The sequence below is a fragment of the Stylophora pistillata genome, chromosome 6 (genome assembly GCF_964205215.1).
Source record: "Stylophora pistillata chromosome 6, jaStyPist1.2, whole genome shotgun sequence".
In the NCBI taxonomy this organism is placed as follows: Eukaryota; Metazoa; Cnidaria; class Anthozoa; order Scleractinia; family Pocilloporidae; genus Stylophora; species Stylophora pistillata.
In genome coordinates this window covers 29984525-29998446 of record NC_142524.1, presented here as the reverse complement: position 1 = coordinate 29998446, position 13922 = coordinate 29984525, and the positions used below count along the sequence as shown (strand labels likewise).

Genomic DNA, 13922 nt, shown 5'->3' with positions numbered 1-13922 from the left:
TCAATAAAAATTATTTTAGTCTTGGCTATGGATGGTAAACAAGTGAAGATATTAACCCCAAGGAAAACGGACAAACCTTATTTAGTTCTCAGTCTTCTTGTTTACTTTTTAATTGCGAGCACAATTTCAGTCGAAAGACGATGGATAAAGAAATCAATTAATTTCGGCATGATACTTTGGAAATAGTATAACGACAGTTATACCTCAGAAAATGCAGTATTATCTTTAGCGGGACCTCTACTCCTCAACCTTACAATCATTCTTTTGTCGTGTCGCCATATTAAGCTATGAAAAGATTGATCCCAATGTAGGGGAGCTTGAAATAAACGGCCATTGCGTTGAAACTGGAGCGGGATATGTGGTGATAAAATACTTTAGAAAATCGAAATGGAAGTTAGCATAATTTACAAGAGTTGTTTATTACTAATGGTGACACGTTGTCGATCTTATTAACTGCTTGCATATGATTTCGTGGCAAGTGTTCATTGGCGATATAGAGCGCTAAAGCATCAAGGATTATTGTCACATGGAAACGGATATCTTCATGACTCGTATCAACAGTGTACGGTGTTAATCTTCGGAAAGAACTCAATCTCCATTTATAAGAAGTTCTACAAATGCTCAAAATATTTTTGTAAGAAGCCTCGTTGCCTATTCTGAGTCTGAGTATGCAATTAAAAATATTTCTATTGAGGGCGGAAATTTAACACGCCTATGCGTTTCCCTAATGGTGTTTGATGAAAATTAGTTTATTTTTGGCTTTGGATGGTAAACAGTGGGCATGTTTGAAAACATCTCGCACATCTTGCAACCCATCAATATCTGCGTCACCCACAAACCCATCACCACACTACGTCAGTTACCAACCAACGTTAAAGACAAGGACGAGCCGAGGAACAGACAGGGAACGATTTATAAGATCAGTTGCTCCGACTGCCAAGCCTCCTACATCGGTGAGACTGGCAGAAGCCTCGCAACAAGACTGACTGAACACAGACGGGCGACGAAGAAAGGTGATGTGAACAATCACAATGCTGAACATCATTGACTTATGAACCACAATATTGACTGGGACTGCGCAATGCCTAACCTACAGCACTGACTACTTTCAACGACTCTCTATCAATCATATCCTTTATTTAAACACGATGAGGTTTAAAGCTGGGAGCTTGTGGGGTCGTGTAAATATGATTACAATAACAATATTAAATAAAAATATTACAGTAAGAATAATAAAAATGATTTAGATCATTTATCTCTATGTAAATTGACTACAGCGTCTAAAACATTAAAATAGTTAAAAGTATTTAAAATCTTGGTAGTGCCTGGGTAGTGACTGGACCGACTGTGCGCTAAAATCGAGATCTTTAAAATAAGAGTCCTTCTTTACTTTGCGATAAAAAACTGAAAACTGGTTTGTGAAATTTTTCGAGACAGCGTTCCAGAGTGTTGCGCCTCTATGGCTAATGGAGTTTTTAAGAAACTGCGAGTTAAAACGCGGGACGATTATACTATTACTCCTTCGAAAATTGTATGTAGTACATGGTTTGCTTGTTAAGTATGACAGAGACGTGGGTGCTTCACCTATAAACACGCTATGGAGTAGTTTAATTAATCGAAGTTTTCTAAGAGAGGGTTAAAGTATTCCAGTTCGAATGTCGGTAAACTTCCTTAGTGGGAATGTCTCGTGGCAAGTTGTATATAATTCTGGCCGCCCTATGGTGAAGTACTTCTAGCGAATGTAGAAGTTCTGCATTAGGGCAGCCGCCCCAAACAACTAGTCCGTATAGAACTGATGGTAGTATTATCTTGAAGTATAAGTCCAATCGGGCGTTTCTTTTCAAGAACGAACTCCTTTTCTATAGGCAAAGTTTGTTTACAAAATTCTTTTTACTCTGGAAGCTGGTTTTCTAACTTAGAACAGACTCCCCTAAACAAGTATCAACTACTACTGGCTCCATACAAACGACTCATTGACGACATAAACATTACAAACGAACCGAACAGAACGACCTAACTTTACCCACGTAATTTGGTTATCAGTTGAAATTGCTAATTGGCCACCGCAATGAATAAAAAAGCTGACGTTTCGAGCGTTAGCCCTTCGTCAGAGCGAAGGGCTAACGCTCGAAACGTCAGCTTTTTCATTCATTACGGTGGCCCATTTACAATTTCAACTGAGTTGATATAACCAATTACCTTGTTATCGCCACCGACGCAGCACCACAGTTTCTTTAGAAACTACTTGTAGCCTTTATTCATTAACTTTACCCATGGATCGAAACAGACCAATCACGACCGACTTACGCCACTTGAGTCTTACAGTCAATAACATCACGGCAAAACTGACCAATCATTTTACACGAACTGAAATAAGAACATTCTACTGACAACAACTATTCACTTGACTCTGATGATGACTTCCGCACAGGTTGTCGAAACGTCAGTCACTGCCACCGACAACAGTCCTTCTCAGGACTACACTCACCCAGACGATCACACTACACTTTCAAATATCATTTCTCTCAGCTCTTGTGTTTTGAATTCTCTTTTCTCTTTGTTCTAGATTAATAGTGAAAGCGAAAGAATCTTATACCCAGGAGGAGCCTAGAAAAACATGCTCAGGATCACAAGCAAGACTTTCGTCCTGAAATTTTGGTACAATTTAGCTGGACGGTCTGGATATGAAATCTATTCTATGAATTTTTTTTTCAATAGCTTCGGTGTGTTGGGTTGATTTGCATATAGTCAAAGATCGCTTTACACAAACGCCAAGTAGATTGCAAATCATCAAAGGAAAATTTCTTTTTCCGTTACTGTATCAATGTCAGCCTCATATTTTCGGTTGGATATTCAAAATTGCGATTGATGTATCGGTCTAGAGGCGGTCGATACCCGACCAATAAGTCGGTCAATATGTCGGTCGACACTCGGTCGACACTCGGTCGACACTCGGTCAACACTCGGTCAACACTCAGTCAACTCGCGGTCGACTCACGGTCGACTCTCGGTGGGCAGTCGGTCAATGAATGGTCAATACTCGGTCGATAATCGTTTCATATGTCGGCCGAAATGCATGTCGGCCATTATAGCGACCGACACTCGACCGAGTCTCGAGCGAGTATCGGCCAACTATCGACCGACTGTCGACCAAGAGTCGATCGAGTGTCGACCGAGTGTCGACCGAGTGTCGACCGAGTGTCGACCGACTCTCCACCAACATATCAACCGATATAGTGGTCGAGAGTACCTAAAATAAACACGATTCTAAAACTTGTGGCCTGAATAAGGTTTCAGTAATATGGTAATTAATTTAATGCTGCTCTCAATAAAAAAGGGAAATAAACCTCTTCTATCTATAGTAAGCAGTTGAACCCAGGAGTACTATTTAATTATTTGTTTCTGTTGTTTATTGGGGGCCTCCTGGAAAGTAGCTTGAAGCTAAGTGTAATTAGTTACTTACTTTTTACTTTTTTTTTAAATCAAATTCACGAAGTTCTGTTGATACCTGAAAACAATCATGGTTATGATCGAATCCTTTCTGGAAGGATTATCCTCTTTCGAGTTCTAGTTACTTCAGTAACCATTATAAAGCAGAACATTTCTTAGACTTTGTATCTTAACACGAATGAATAAAAGTAGATGCACTTACCAAAGGCATACTGACGACTTTCAATTTTCTGGCTGGTTAATCTAAAGGCACATCAGCGAACAACGAATTGGCACTCAGCGAATTACTTAATCAGTTAAGCAACTGAGTTCGAGGCGTGAAATTTACGAAAGTTAATGTTCTTAATTGATAATTTTTTCAGGAACACTTTTAAAGGGCCACCAGAAGTATTTTCCAGGTACTTAACGAAAGGAATGCCTTTAGTTGGTTGTGGTATTTGTTCGATTAGTGGTTTTTTCGAAGTCCACAATTCAGTCTTTGAGTTTTAAAACAGGGCCGTAGCCAGACTTCAGAACAAGACGAAGCAAGTTTCGGGTCTGACATGCCTACCCCAGAAAATTTTGAAATATAGAGGCTCAGAAATGCTCTTTCAAGCATTTTCTGTGGCACTTTTCTTTAGAAAAGTCAATCTTGGGCAAGTGTGGAAGTTCACTTTTTTATTGCCGAGCGATACTGGTGCAAAAAAAAAAGGTCAAAATCAAGACGAGGCAATTGCCTCGTCTTGGCGCATGCTAGCTACGGCCCTGTAAAATAGTTCACTAGGTTTCAATTCATTAAGAAGCTTGCATGCACCCAAACCCTGAAAATCACATTGCATCCAGACTGGAACGGGTCAATTAGCTAGAATTCACTCGGTCAGCGGGATTCAAAGCTCTTGCATGAAACCGAAGTGAGAGGTAAGCCAGTCCAAGATGTCGCCCAAACCCTGAGACTAGAGTGCATCCATAACGAAGTGACACGAGTGGTATGTGTTCTTCAAACGTCAAACGCAATAAAAATTAAATTAATATGCAATTACAAATAGGTACTGGTAAATTGAAAATGTAACCGATAGAAGATTGGATAATATGTATCGAGATACACTAACAGTTAGGCATTTAGAGGTAAAGTTAAAGAGTGCTAAAAGTTTTGGAAAGTTTACACCAGTCAACATCGATTCTCTTGCATCACAAAAGATAGTGAACCCAATTGAGTTTAAAGTTTTGTTTTCTAGTGTGCATCAGCGAGCTACAATGGCATATGTCATGAGAAGGAACCTTGCCGTTTTCAGGGCAGGGACGGCAGATGGTCCATCATTCACCTCTTCGTGGACAGAAGACACCAACACGGAAGGTACATAGTAACTCAATTGAGGCGGTGAAAGTATTGATGTGTCAGGCTTATTTGTAAAGGAACAGAAGTCCACATGCGATAACTTACTTTATTGAAAAAAACGCGACTATCTTTTCATACAAAGAGCGAAAGCTTTTTGATACATCACAAAGTGCATAAAGTGTATTTACAAAATGCGATTGACAGGTATTACAAAATGTGGCGGTTATCACAAATGGCTACAGAACGCACCCTCGCTTAAACCGTTTCCCTGTAACCATCGTTAAGATTACAGAAAACAACAACAACAAAATCGGCAAGGATAGCGTTTTCTTCTAGACGTTGTAATGAGCCTCCATGGCTTTACCAATAACCGCCAGTGCCAAAAGTTAACCGATGATTAATCGCCTTTCAGTTTGGCTGGTTACAAATCCTGCGCTATATTATCCTCTTCACCAAAGAGAAAAATCGAAACAAGAAACAGAAGTTTTTTTATGGAAAGCAAATATTTCAGCCAACTCCGAAGGGCACTCAAAGTTTAGAGGAATCTACGTGATGAAAGTAAGTATATATCCTATTTTGATAGCGCGGTCGCAAGGCCACAAGTTAGGGTCATATCCAATGTACTTTTTTTCCCCCAACGCTAAAACTTTCTGAGGTATTTTAAGGTGGGAAAGTTACGTGGAAGTTGTTGTCCATTCGCTAGTCAACTGAGTATCCTTTTATTCTAACCACAGTACAACACAGGCATACAAGAAATCTCTTTATCGAATCAACACATGTATTTTGACGAGATGCTCCTTAATGACAATTCTATTTCCAACTGCAGTCTGTCCTAAACTCTTTTTGTGCCTTTTATAATTATATGTTAAGAGTGGAGAGCAATTGAAGAAAAACGTTACCTGGAACATAACGAAACTCGAAAAATGCAAAGGTGGAATGTCCCTGATGGATTTCGGCACACTCGTGAGAGCCGTTTTGGTGTACATGAAAAATCATTATCCAACCACACCTGATGAATTCAACTTTCAAGCTGAATTAAAAGCCGCAAGTCATTGGTACTGGCACCCAGGGAGCGAACAAAGCCTGTTTAATAAAGACGGACATTTATCGTCGGAAACTAAGCATCCAGAACCCGTTTTGGGTCCCCACAAAGATCTGCGTGTGAAGATAGCAGCACTGGATACTTGCAAGAAATGGGTTCGTGACTTGCAAGAATTAAAGGAATCGTCACTTCATTTACACAATCTCAGGATTGAAGAAGATGAGGAATATTCAACTGACGAGGATAGAAAGAACGAACTGTTTGATGGTGTGTAGCTTATAGAATATATACGTTTAGTGTAAAGTAATAAACAAATTTTTCTGTTCAATTGCATTCAATAGGACGTCATGAGAACATCGTCCGTGGCTGCTACATCCAGACAGCAAAAACAAGTATAAACCGCCTAAAGCCGATTTCATACTGCTTCGCCCGCCTATTTCTCACACATTAACCATTTTAAACGACCCAAAGTACGAATTCAATCGTAAATAGCTTTTTTAGCAGAGATAATCAAAAATAACCTGTCCTTGTTTTCTGTTAGTTATGACAAGCTTATCATTTTTTCAATCCCTTTATAGATCTTGAGGAAAGTGTTTTTGAATTGAAGACGTACTTCAGTTTTACCGGTGAGCCACTTATCAAGTTATTTCTATTATATCTTATTATCTTGGTCGGCAAAATCCAAGAAAAAGTTAGTGTTTATAGCTTGGTTTATCATCAACTTTGCGAATGGGGAGGGGGGCAGTAATTCATGGCGGTCTGTGAGCATATTAGACAGTCAGTCAGTCAGTCAGTCTACCAGTCAGTCGGTCAGTCACTCAGACCGTGAGTTTCTGAGTCTATCTATCTGTCTGGCCATCCCGATTACCAAGTACCCTTTAACTTTTGATAGAAACGGAAAATATCATTTTGCTTGAGAATAACTAACAAAGTATCTCTCCTAAAAAATAGACGATGAACTAACCAAAGGGCAGACCCAGATCCAAGCACCAGAGGTTCCTTTGTTATCCAAGATGCCGGCTGGCCGGTCCATTTGAAGCTAAGTCATTCGGAAACCAGTGAAAATCATGCAGAAAGGTTTACCGATGAAACGTAATTCCCCATAACAACTTTTTCACCAAAAGTTCATTCACTGACTACGTCTGAGCATATACTCGGTTTGAAATATGTTTAAGGACAATGTTGTTCAAATCAGCTGTTGTAGCACATATGTTAGCACATATGTTAGGATCCTTCTTTTTTCTAAGTTCTATCATTTTATTAAAATTATTTCTTTGGAACAAGTCATAATTACATTGTGTAATTTTGATATCGTTTTTCCTCGAGTTTAAGTTGTCAAAAGCATAATTTTCAAATAATTCTTACAAAAGATTTATTCCTAGACACTTAATTATCTGCCACCTCGAATAAGTTCAACGCCAAGTTCTGGGCAGTGGATGTTCAAAAGCGAGTATCACTTTGAAGTCGACCTTTTTGCCACAACGTAGTTAGCGTAAATTTTGATAATGTTGTTTACAGTTTTGGAATTTATTGCATGGTGTAAAAAGTGTAAATATTTCTGGCCATATGTTGTAAATATTACCTTTTAAAACCGATCGCCTGTGTGATCTTTGCTTGGGGACAAATAGAGACTGTGGCTCATGGTAAGGTGTGCGTTTTCGTGAACATGTTGTAATAAAAGATGATAAATAATATATTCTAAAGGATTTGATTGCAGTACTTAATCCAAAAATTTCGTTGGAAAATGTTTCCCGCGCATTTTTTTGCATTTTTTCATCCCTGCTTGGGTTCCCTTGATGAAGCCTTCCAGCTCACGATCATCAAGGCAGGCAAAGCGCTTACTTTCTTCTTTCCCCTTTTTTTTTTTTTTTTTTCTTTGTTATTTGTTTGTTTCTCTGTTTGTTTTTTTAATTCCTTAGGCAATGGTGCAATTCGTGTATAAATCGCACATATGAGAGCCAGTCTGATTGCGAGGATCACCGGTGATTTCAAACTGGACGTAATTAATTAAGCGTGATATTTCAGATTCAATGAATTCATTAAATAAAAACTCTGACTATTGCTGAATGTTACATTGTCATGGGTTTCACCCTTCGACAAAATGTTAACGTCATCCATCCTTGCCTTTTCAAAACCCATCCTCCTGTAATCCTCTTGAAATATATCGATAGAACTGCACCTTAGAGCTCGATGGCGTTACTTTAATGAAACATCACATTCTCCCGAGTACTTTACACAGAAATAAATTCACAGCAACAGAGGAGAGAATTAGCAACTGAATCAGACTATAGATCTTCCATTAACTCCCTTTTTTGTATCTTAGGTCTTTTTCTTTGTCAGTTGTCTGTGGTTTCTTAGCAGCGCCATCAACCCCATCATTTATGGCGTCATGAACAACAACTTCCAGGCGAATTCGAGAGAATGTTCAATTTTGTCATCAGTTCTGTGGTTTCTACTTTCGAGAACTCGCCTACTGGTGACCAAGAACTGTCAAACCGCGACAGCATGGTGCACCACTAACAAAAACATTTCGTTGTTGAATAACAGTTATATTATTCAAAAAAATGTGACTTTGCAGTAAGCGAGTTTCAGAAAGCTCTTCTCCTGTAATTTAGTTTTTCAACAAAAATATGTTTATTTACGCATTGAAGGAGTTATGTCGCGTTATTTTTTCCTTGAATTTACTTCCAATTATAATTGATAAATTTTTTATTTCTACGTGTTTCCCCTTGTTAGCATTTTTTTTTAACAGAGACTCTAGAGTGTTTTCCCTTTTCGATCTCAAAAGGATGGCACTCCTCTCACACGAATTCCATTCCACATTGATTACATGTACAGTTAGACTTACATGTACAGTTAGTACGATTTGTTAAAAATGAGGAAAACACTGATTGACAACTCCTCGAAAGCCGTAATAATAAAGTTTATGAAGTAATATTTTATGTTCCACCGTGTCAAAAGCTTACTTAAGGTCGATGAACACCCCTCAAGAAAAAAGTCTTTTATCCATATTGGTACGGATGGATTCCACCATGTCAAGTAAAGCATGTTTATTTGAATGCGCTTGGTGAAAACCGTATTGGGATGAAGATAATAGTTGGTGATTTTGTATGAAAACTTTTATTCTGTTGTACATAATTTTCTAAAAATCCTGTTGAAGTTTGACAGTAATGAAATCGGTCTATAGTTGCAGGCATCTGTTTCATCATCAGCTTTGTAGACGGGTATAACTTTGAACATTTTCAGTTTAGAGGGGTATGCCCCTAGACTGACAGACTTGTTGAGAAAATTTGCAAGGACAGGAGATATTATGTCACAAGAGCGTTTAAGAAGTTGTATAGGACAAGAATAAAGGCCAGATGATTTATTGTTGTGTATTGATAAAATTTCAAGCTTCACTTCATGTGGAGTAACAGGTTTGAAGAAGAATGAGGTGTCAGGTGATTTGGAGTTACAGAGATAGTCCATGAGATACAATGAATATATGAAGATCATATATTTTGAACTGCGGTATCAGATACGCATGATGCACGATCCTCGCAGTAGATAGCGCTATTTAAGCAATAGCGAAAATCAGACCTGAAAAAAATCAGGCCTGTACGGGACTCGAACCACTGACCTCTGCAATACTAGTGCAGCGCTCTACCAATTGAGCTAACAAGCCAACTGGGAGCAGGCCGTTAAGTTGACTCGTAATAAACCTGTGAAAGTGATAAATGAGATACAATGAATATATGAAGATCATATATTCATTGTCTCTCCTAACAATGGCCTGTCGTTCATATTGCTTAAATAGCGCTATCTACTGCGAGGATCGTGCATCATACGTATCTAATACCGCAGTTCAAAATGTATGATCTTCATATATTCATTGTATCTCATTTATCACTTTCACGGGTTTATTACGAGTCAACTTAACGGCCCAGTTGGCTTGTTAGCTCAATTGGTAGAGCGCTGCACTAGTATCGCAGAGATCAGTGGTTCGAGTCCCGTACAGGCCTGATTTTTTTCAGATCTGATTTTCGCTATTGCTTAAATAGCGCTATCTACTGCGAGGATCGTGCATCATGTGGGATTAGCCCTTAATCCTCTTACCTACCAACCGCGCTCGACTTATAAATATCCTGATGTGATTATGCAACAGTTCAGTTGACCTCAGGCCTTGCTCTTGTGAGCTCCTCTGCCCATTAAATATATAGCTTTAAATATATACTTGGCCTCCACTCTTTCTTTCGCCTCCGATAATCGCACATGGTGTCAGGAGTTGGATCCTACAGCAGGAACAAGAAGTAGCGGAAAAGAAAGTTGTTTCCGACCTCATTTCACATCGCGTGAATGAATTCAAACGCTCAAGATCCAAACGAAGAAATATTCGAGGAATCAAGCACGCCAGTCACGTCACCACCCACAGACCCAGTGGAACCGAGTTCTTCGACGGCTTCATTACAGACGGATAACCCACAAAGTGGAAGCGTAAAAATGGCCGCAGCAAATTTCAATATTCCTCCTCCGGCTAAGTTTGATCCCAAAACAGACGATTGGGACCACTGGATAAAGCGCTACGAGTTATTTGAAGCAGCTACGGAACGTGATGGGCTGTCAGATAAAGTGCGCATTAATACGCTTATTTACGTGATGGGAAATAATGCCGCCGACATCTATGATAGTTTCAAACTGTCAGGTGAAGATATCCAGTACGCAAATGTCAAACAAAAATTCAAAGATCATTTTAAAGGAAAAGTTGCTTTAGTCTTCGAGAGAACACAGTTCGTAAGACGCTTTCAGCAAGACAAAGAATCTGTCCTCACCTTCATTGAAGATCTTCAGAGAAGAGCCCACCTCTGCTCTTTTGGGGACCTTCGTGACCAAATGGTGCACACTCAAATAATTGCTGGTTTGCGTGATTCTCATCTCAGGCGTCGATTGATGGCAAATGACAATTTAACTCTGGATCAGGTAATTAAAGAAGTTAAATCCGCCGAAATCACGAAACATCATGATCAAATTCTTCAAAACCCCTCAAGTGCCGCTGACATATCGGCAATACAAGACAGGAAAGTTCCAGAAAACAAACGTCGAAGTCCAAAACCCAAGCATTATGGAGTTTCTTCGAAAGCAAAGAAAAAAATCGTGCTACAGATGTGGAGCTCAGCCAGGTCACCCTCCTCAGCGTTGCCCAGCCAAAGATGCTACCTGCAATGCATGCAACAAAAAGGGTCATTATTCCAAGGTCTGCAAATCCTCAAAACAAGTCCATAGAGTTAATGATGATTCGGAAGAAGATGATATCTCTGTAATGACCGTCAACGAAGTCGTCAACACAATCGAAACATCGGAGAAATGGCGTACAAATCTATCGATAGGAAACTCCGAAGTAAATTTCAAGATTGATACCGGCGCAGATGTCACAGTTATTTCTGAAGAAGTCTTTCGCCAATGCAACTTAGGAAAACTACATTACACCTCCAAAAGACTCTGGAGCGGATCACAAGGGTCTCTGTGTAATAGGGACAATTCGTGACACTTTATCCCTGGGAGAAAAGTGCGTGACCGAAGATATTTACGTTGTTAAAGGCCTAAAAGAGCCTCTTCTGGGGCAGCCAGCGATTCAAAAGCTAAATCTATTGGCTCGAATCAATGAAATCCAAAGTCAAACCTACGAAGAAAGTATTAAAGCGAAATATCCTCAACTGTTCCATGGACTGGGAGAACTTGAGGGAGAATATGAAATCAAGTTGAAGTCAGACGCTCAACCGTTTGCCATCATGACCCCAAGACGTGTTCCATTACCAATGAAAAGCAAAGTAAAGGAAGAGCTTGCCCGAATGGAGAAGCTGGGAGTAATCAGAAAGGTTGACAAGCCTACAAATTGGTGCGCTGGAATGGTGACAGTACCTAAACCAAACGGGAAAATCCGAATATGTGTGGATCTGACAAAGCTCAATGAAAACGTTTGCCGTGAAACGTATCCACTTCCAAAGATTGAAGCCTTGCTAGGTGAAATTGGAGAGTTCACAGTGTTCACAAAAATTGACGCAAATTCCGGTTTTTGGCAGGAGAAGCTAGCAGAAAACTCTCAACTCCTGACCACATTTCTGACTCCCTTTGGCAGATATTGTTTTCAGCGACTCCCCTTCGGTTTGAAATCAGCACCAGAACGATTCCAAAAGAGAATGCTAAACGAGCTAGAAGGTTTAGAAGGAGTCATATGCATTATGGATGACATCCTCGTGCATGGAAAGACGCAAAAACAACATGATGAACGACTTGACGCAGTTTTAACAAGATTGATCAGAGCAAGAATCACCTTGAACCCAGAGAAGTGCGAATTTTCAAGGAAACAATTGAAGTTCGCGGGCCATAGTCTCAGCGCTCAAGGAATAGGCCCCGATCCAGACAAGACTGCAGCTATTGAAAAGATGGAGAAACCGCAAAATGTTGCAGAACTACAGAGATTCCTGGGAATGATCAACCACCAACAAAAGTTCATCGAAAATCTGTCTGAGAAGACTATGCCTCTTCGCGATCTTCTTTCAAGCAAGAACGAATGGCACTGGAGTCAAGCTCAAGAAGAATCTTTCACTCGCTTGAAGAAAGAAATGACTCAAGCGCCAGTTCTCGCTCATTACTGCTCCAATAAAGAAACTATTATATCTGCAGACGCGTCGTCGTATGGATTAGGAGCAGTCCTCTTACAAGTCCAAGAAGATGACTTAAAGAAGCCAATCGCCTACGCTTCGCGCTCTATGACGTCTACTGAACAAAGATACGCTCAGATAGAGAAAGAAGCACTCGCAACTACTTGGGCTTGTGAAAAGTTTGCCGACTTTGTCCTCGGTAAAGAGTTCCTTATCGAAACGGATCACAAACCGTTGGTGCCGTTACTAGGATCAAAATGTCTCCAGGACATGCCACCACGTATTCAAAGGTTCCGGATGCGACTTATGCGCTACTCGTACCAAATAGTCCATGTACCCGGAAAAGACCTCACCACAGCTGATACCTTATCAAGAGCACCACTTCACCGAAGTCTCACGAAAGACGAGAAGAAACTTAACGAAGATTTAAACCTCTATGTCTCACACATAGTAGAATGCCTGCCAACTACAGAGCGCCGCTTGCAAGAAATACGCCTTCATCAGGAAGAAGACGAAGTCTGTTCAAAGCTTAAGCTGTTCTGCAGTGAAGGCTGGCCAGAGAAACATCACTTGAATTGTTCACTCCAACCGTACTGGCAGTACAGGGCAGAAATCACAGTTCAGCAGGGAATCCTAATGAAAGACGACAGAGTCATAATTCCCTCAGTGTTAAGACTCGATGTATTAGACAAGATACACACAGGTCATCAAGGCATCCAGAAATTCCGTGAAAGAGCGAAAAGTGGTGTCTGGTGGCCGAATCTCAGCAAGCAGATAGAAGATCTTGTCAGGGAATGCCGTACTTGTATCAAGACGAAATCTAATCGTGCAGAGCCCATGATTCCTACACAGTTACCTGAGCGTCCATTCCAAAAAGTAGGATCCGATCTATTCGAATGGAAAGGACAGGAATTTGTCCTCGTGGTAGATTACTTCTCGCGGTATTGCAAGATTGGAGTACTTCGAAAAGCCACCTCTCAAGAAGTAATCAATCACCTAAAAGCGATTTTCGCGGGCCATGGAATTCCAGAAACCGTGATCTCCGATAACGGACCGTAGTATTCCTCAGCGGAATTCACCAAATTTGCAGAAAAATGGGGATTCACACACATTACAAGCAGTCCAAAATACCCCCAAAGCAACGGAGAAGCTGAACGCATGGTGCAAACAACTAAAAACCTCCTTACAAAATCTGACGATCCGTATGAAGCACTACTCGCTTACAGAGCTACTCCACTGGAAAACGGATTCAGCCCAGCCGAACTATGCATGGGACGGCGACTACGCACCACCCTTCCAGCTACTCCGTCTAAACTAACACCGCAATGGCCAGAGTTAACGACATTGCGTGAAAAGGAAGCCAAGAGGAAGACTGAGCAAATGAAAGAGTACAACCGACGACATGCAGTTAAAGAGCTTAGTAATCTGTCGCCAGGCGATCGTGTTTACATCCCTGATCGCAAAGAGAACGCGGTAG

At 40.4% G+C, this 13922-nt stretch overlaps 1 protein-coding gene across 5 annotated transcripts; it reads left to right on the top strand.

Moving 5' to 3' along the window:
• Nucleotides 1-613: 613 nt before the first annotated feature.
• Nucleotides 614-7874, top strand: LOC111340660 (uncharacterized). Of its 5 annotated transcripts, none has more exons than XM_088724469.1 (8): nucleotides 614-1013; nucleotides 2567-2682; nucleotides 3813-3848; nucleotides 4722-4783; nucleotides 5178-5323; nucleotides 5636-6074; nucleotides 6386-6433; nucleotides 6759-7874. In XM_088724469.1, the coding sequence occupies exons 2-8, from the start codon at nucleotides 2618-2620 to the stop codon at nucleotides 6842-6844; spliced, it is 882 nt and encodes a 293-aa protein (XP_088580595.1). In that variant the 5' UTR covers nucleotides 614-1013; nucleotides 2567-2617; the 3' UTR covers nucleotides 6845-7874. The 5 variants fall into 5 exon arrangements, with proteins under 5 accessions (XP_088580595.1, XP_088580591.1, XP_088580594.1 ...); XM_088724465.1 differs by having other exon boundaries at nucleotides 704-1013; nucleotides 4665-4783; XM_088724468.1 differs by having other exon boundaries at nucleotides 710-1013; nucleotides 2567-2658; nucleotides 4665-4783.
• Nucleotides 7875-13922: the final 6048 nt, after the last annotated feature.